The following is a 5,704-nucleotide window of genomic DNA, read 5'->3' on the forward strand; positions in this document are numbered from 1 at the left end:
TGTCCCCTTCCAGATGGCGATGTCCCCATCCAGCCAGTGATGGATCTGGACGATGATGTCCCAGTTGGATGGCCATGTCCCCATTTGGTGGCGATGTCCCCATCCGAACGACGATGTCCCCATCAAGCTGGCCATGTCCCCATTTGGGTGGTGATGTCCCTATCTGGATGGCCATGTCCCCATCCAACCAGCGATGTCCCCATCTGGACAGTGATGGCCCCCTTTGGATGGCCACGTCCCCCTTGGGATGGTGATGTCCCCATTTGGATGGTGATGTCCCCGTTTGGATGGTGATGTCCCCAGCCAGCCAGCCATGTCCCCATTTGGGTGGCCACGTTCCCATTTGGGTGGCCATGTCCCCCTTTGGGTGGCAATGTCCCCATCCGGATGGTGATGTCCCCATCCAGACGGTGATGTCCCCCTTTGGATGACAATGTCCCCGTTTGGATAGCCATGTCCCCATCTGGATGGCCATGTCCCCATCCAGCCAGCAATGTCCCCCTTTGGATGGCAACGTCCCCATTTGGGTGGCCATGTCCCCATACGGACAGCGATGTCCCCCTTTGGATGGTGATGTCCCCATCCAGCCATCAGCGTCCCCATTTGGGGGGGTCCTGTCCCCATTTGGGGGGTCATGTCCCCATTTGGGTGGCCATGTCCCCATCCGGATGGCCACGTCCCCAGCCAGCCAGCGATGTCCCCATGTTGGCTGATCCTCCACGGAGGGGTGGGACAGGGCCCCCGGCCCCTGGTGCAGCCATGCCTGATGTCCCCCCCCCCCCCCGGTGTCCCCCCGGCAGGGAAGGGGGACCTGCAGCCCCAGCTGGACACGGCGCTGCAGGACGTCAACGACATGTACCTGCTGCTGGAGGAGACGGAGAAGCAGGCGGTGCGCCGGGCGCTCATCGAGGAGCGCGGCCGCTTCTGCACCTTCATCGCCTTCCTGCAGCCCGTGGTGGTGAGCCGTGGCGTCCCTTGGGGGGGGGGGGGGGGGGGCATTTTTTGGGGGGTCCGCCACCATCGGGTGCTGATGTCCCCGTCCCCTCGCCCGGCGCAGAACGGGGAGCTCACCATGCTGGGGGAGATCACCCACCTGCAGGGCATCATCGACGACCTGGCCGTGCTCACCGCCGAGCCCCACAAGCTGCCCCCCGCCAGCGAGCAGGTCAGCGGGGTAGGGGGGGGGACGACTGGGGAGGGGGCTTGGGGGGGCGTGCTGCCCCGGGGGGCTCCAACCCGCTCCCTGCTGCAGGTGATCAAGGACCTGAAGGGCTCCGACTACAGCTGGTCCTACCAGACGCCCCCGTCCTCGCCCAGCAGCTCCAGCTCCCGCAAATCCAGCATGTGCAGGTGCGTCGTTAACCCTGGAGACTAACGGTGGCCCGCGGGGTGCCCGACTGGTGCCCAGTAACGCAGCGGGACTGGTCCCAGGACCCCCCACCCGCAGCCCCCATCCCCACGGACTGTGCCGAGCCTTGTTCTCAAGCTGTCCTCTCCTTCCTCTGCCCTCCCCGCTCCCCTCGCCCCCCCGGCGCGCCCCCCCAGCAGCGTCAGCAGCGCCAAGGGCGGGCTCCCGTGGCCCGGGGGGGCGCAGACGTGCTCGCCCTCCTCCACCTACCGCTACCGCAGCCTGGCCCAGCCGGCCGGCGCCGGCACGCGGCTCTCCAGCGTCTCCTCGCACGACTCCGGCTTCATCTCGCAGGACGCCGCCTACTCCAAGCCGCCCTCCCCGATGCCCTCGGACATCACCAGCCAGGTACGGGGAGAGGTTGGGCAGGGGGAGAGGAGAAATGGAGCTCCCGGGCCTCGGTTTTCCCATCTGTAAAATGGGCGCGACCCCCCGGTGTGCACTTCTGGCCGTGCTGGGAGGTGAACGTGGGGGATGCTGCAGGAGAAACCCCCCTGTGCCCCCTCCCCATGTCCTAACCGCCCCAAGCGTTTGCGGAGCTGCTTGGTACTGTCCCCAAATAAATGCTTCCCCCCCTCCCTGGGCACCAAGGATGCCCCAGGGCCCTCTGGACCCATTTGCGGGTGGGAGCGGGTGCAGCGGGCACGGCGCCGGCTCACCGGCTGCGCTCTCTGCCCCTCTGCTCGCTGCTGTTCCTGGACCCGGGGCACGGCAGAAGTCCTCCAGCTCGGCGTCCTCGGAGGCCTCGGAGACGTGCCAGTCGGTCAGCGAGTGCAGCTCCCCCACCTCGGTGAGTCCTCCCTCCCCCACGGCCCCCGGGGTGAAGCCTTCACCGCTCTCCTCCTCCTCCTCGCCTCCATCCCCAGTCCCCGGGGGCCGAGCGGCGCGGTGCCCGAGCCGGGGACCGTTCCCTGCGTCCCCCCCACCCCGTGCCTCGGTGCTCGCAGGATTGGTCCAAGGCCAGCCCCTACGACCAGCCCGCCGTCAGCACCCTGCAGCGGCGCAAGGACCGCGTGGAGCACCTGCGGGAGGCCGAGGTGGGCTCTGCCGCCGGCGCCTACCCGGGCATGGGCGCCGAGGACGCCCCCAGACCCCGAATGTCGCCGGCCACCATCGCCGCCAAGGTACCGGGGGGCGAGCGCAGCGGTGCTGGGCTTTCAGTGGGGTGGTTTTGGGGGGCTTCTTGGGGGGCTGACGGAGCCGCCTGGCCCCCCGCAGCACGGCGAGGAGGTGTCCCCCGCCGCCAGCGACCTGGCCATGGTGTTGACGCGGGGGCTGAGCCTGGAGCACCAGAAGAGCAGCCGGGACTCGCTGCAGTACTCCAGCGGCTACAGCACGCAGACCACCACCCCGTCCTGCTCCGAGGACACCATCCCCTCCCAAGGTACCCGTGGGGCGGGGGGCACCCCGGGGCGTCCCCGGGCTTCAGGGAGGGGGCACTGAGGCTGGTCTGGGCCCCTGGGAGTTGCGTGAGAGGCGCTGGGCTCGCGGCAGGGTGGAGCAGGAGGAGCTGCCTTCCCCACCCCGCGTGGGCACCGAGGTCCCACCCGGTTGCATCGCTCCCGTTGCGAGGCTTCACTCTCATTTCGCAAGAGGGCACGAGCCCGGCCCCAGTCCCTTTGGCCCTGCACCAACACGGGGTGGGGAGGAGGGGGGCACCCCCTGCAGCTCGTGGATTTGGGGCTGGGAAGGGCGCACGGAGGCGGGGGTTGCACCCGTTGGTGTGCACGGTGCTGCGGCACACAGCGATGGGAGCACAAAGCAGGGGGACCCAGGCCCTTTGGGTATTTTCTGGGACCAAGGTGGCCACCAAAATTACAGCTGATAGAGCCGGTGGTGGCCGTTGTGCCACGATGGCCGTGGCGTTGCGTGGCCGTGAGGCGGCACGCGGGTGGCTTGGCACACGGAGGCGGCCGTCGGGGCGCTCGCGGTCGTGAGCCCGGGGCCGCCCCTGACCCCGCTCGCTGCCCGCAGGCTCCGACTACGACTGCTACTCGGTGAACGGCGACGTGGAGTGCGAGCCCCAGAGCGACTTCGACAAGTCCTCCACCATCCCGCGCAACAGCAACATCGCCCAGAACTACCGGCGCATGATCCAGACCAAGCGCCCCGCGTCCACCGCCGGGCTGCCCAGCGGCACCAGCCTGCCGGCCGGCACCACGCCAGGGGTGGCCACCATCCGCCGCACGCCCTCCACCAAGCCCTCGGTGCGCCGCACGCTCTCCAACGCCGGCCCCATCCCCATCCGCCCGCCCATCGTCCCCGTCAAGACCCCCACGGTGCCCGACTCGCCCGCCTACGCCGGCCCCACGCGGGTGGGCAGCGAGGAGTGCGTGTTCTACGCGGAGGACGCCTCGCCCGGCCCCGTGGATTTTGCCAAAGCCTCCCCCAAGCGCTTGAGCCTCCCCAACACGGCGTGGGGCAGCGGCGGCGCGGCCGAGATCCCCGTCTACCCCGGCGCGGCGCCGCGCGGCACCGGCGCCGCCGAGGAGGAGGAGGAGGAGGATGAGGATGAGGAGGACCGGCAGCTGGCCGCCAACCGGCACAGCCTGGTGGAGAAGATCGGCGAGCTGGTGGCCGGCGCCCGCGCCCTGGGCGAGGGGCAGTTCCCCTTCCCCACCGCGCTGGAGGAGACCCCCGCGCCGCCCCCCGCGCCCGCCATGGACCCCCCGGCCGAAGACATGCTGGTGGCCATCCGGCGCGGCGTGCGCCTGCGCAGGACCGTCACCAACGACAGGTCGGCCCCGCGGATATCGTGATGGCGCCCGCGGGGACGCGGCGGCGGCGCACAGCGGGGCACACAGGGATGGGAGCCCCACGGGGGGCACGGGGACCTCCCGGCCACAGCAGGGCACGGCGCCCCCTCAGCCCCATCCTCACGCTCGTCACCGCCTCCGTTGGTCCCTTCCCTTCCCCGCCTCGTTTTTCTTCCCTTCCTCACGTTTTTGGGTTCCTTTCGTTAATTCCGTAGTGCGCTCCCGTCTCGCGCCCGTGTCTTGCGCTCTCCTGTTCCTGCTCCATCTCCCCGTCCAGCTCCCTCCCCATCTCTCCACGTTCCTCTCCATCTCCCTTTCTCCCTCCCCATGCCCCCCTCCATCTCTCTCCCCATCTCTCACTCCGTCTCCATCTCCCTCTCCATCTCCCCATCTCCCCCTCCATCTCCATCTCTCCATTTCTCTCCATCTCCCCTCCTCCCTCTCCATCTCCCCACGTCCCCCTCCATCTCCTGCTCCATCTCTCCATCTTTCTCTCTCCATTTATCTCCATCTCCCCGTGTCCCCCTCCATCTCCCTCCCCATCTCCCCCTTCCTCGGTCCATTCTGCTCCCTGCTCCCTCCTCTTCCTCTCCCAACTTTTCTCCCTCCCTCCCCCTGCCCCCCCCTTCCTCCTCCTCTCCCTTTCCCCCCCGCCCCCCCAGCGCAGGACCCATCCGTCCCCGTCCCCGTCCCCGTCCCGCGGGGGGCGACGCCAGCCCCGGGGCAGCGCAGCCCGGCCCCGGCCCCCCCTGTACATAGCTCGCCCCCGCCTAGGAGTAACCTCGTAGCCACCGCCCGGCCCCGTCCCCCGCCGTGACCCCACGCGCTGATGACAAGTGACAAACCGGGGTTGGGGGCGGGGGGGGCCTTCTCATTTTGTACAGAGAGCAAAAATTCCTTGGAAAAGAGAGAAAAAAAAAAATGTCTTTCGACTGAAGTAACTTTTCTGGTGCTGTTGTTAACCCGCTCCTTGACTTTCTTTTTTTTTAATTTATTTCCCCCCCGTGCTCCCGCCTCCGCTTCCCCCCCGCCCCCCGGCCACGATTCTTTCTTTTCCCCCCTCTTTTTTTTTTTTTTCTTAAAAAAAGAAAAGTTTTTAATTTTATTTTATTATTTTTTTGGTGGTAACGTCCCCCCCCACCCCGAGCCCTTGATTTAAATAGTCACTGCTACGAGTAACGAATGCACTGTGAAGATTCCAGTATTAATAAAGGTTGTACTGTAATTAGCCCCGTCTGCGCCTCCCTTGGAACCGGGGGGGCCTGGCCCTGTCCCCCCCCAAGGTTTGGGGTGCTGGGGGGGTGGGGGGTGATGTCACCCGTGTGGGGTGACGTTGCTGCTCCCTCCCCACCCCTCCCAGGGCGTCCCCGGCACCACCCCGACAATTACGGGGCCGTTTCCCAAGGGTTTGGGGGCGGCCGCCCTGCCCCAACGCGTGGTGGTGACAGCGGCGCCGTGGGGCGGCCGTGGGGCGGCCGTGGGGCAGGAGGGCGGCATGGAGGGGCCCGGAGCCCAGCACGTGCTGGTGACCGGCTGTGAC

The 5,704-nt window shown here is 67.9% G+C and overlaps 1 protein-coding gene across 2 annotated transcripts; it reads left to right on the forward strand.

Annotated features, from left to right (window-relative positions):
- The first annotated feature begins 679 nt into the window (after positions 1–679).
- MTSS2 (MTSS I-BAR domain containing 2) lies at positions 680–4,554 on the forward strand. Of its 2 annotated transcripts, none has more exons than XM_035314496.1 (8): positions 680–958; positions 1,058–1,165; positions 1,253–1,350; positions 1,549–1,756; positions 2,124–2,198; positions 2,356–2,532; positions 2,627–2,792; positions 3,383–4,554. In XM_035314496.1, the coding sequence occupies exons 1-8, from the start codon at positions 695–697 to the stop codon at positions 4,165–4,167; spliced, it is 1,881 nt and encodes a 626-aa protein (XP_035170387.1). In that variant the 5' UTR covers positions 680–694; the 3' UTR covers positions 4,168–4,554. The 2 variants fall into 2 exon arrangements, with proteins under 2 accessions (XP_035170387.1, XP_035170386.1); XM_035314495.1 differs by having other exon boundaries at positions 1,546–1,756; positions 3,383–4,553.
- Positions 4,555–5,704: the final 1,150 nt, after the last annotated feature.

Source organism: Oxyura jamaicensis, unplaced genomic scaffold (genome assembly GCF_011077185.1).
Source record: "Oxyura jamaicensis isolate SHBP4307 breed ruddy duck unplaced genomic scaffold, BPBGC_Ojam_1.0 oxyUn_random_OJ72826, whole genome shotgun sequence".
NCBI lineage: Eukaryota > Metazoa > Chordata > Aves > Anseriformes > Anatidae > Oxyura > Oxyura jamaicensis.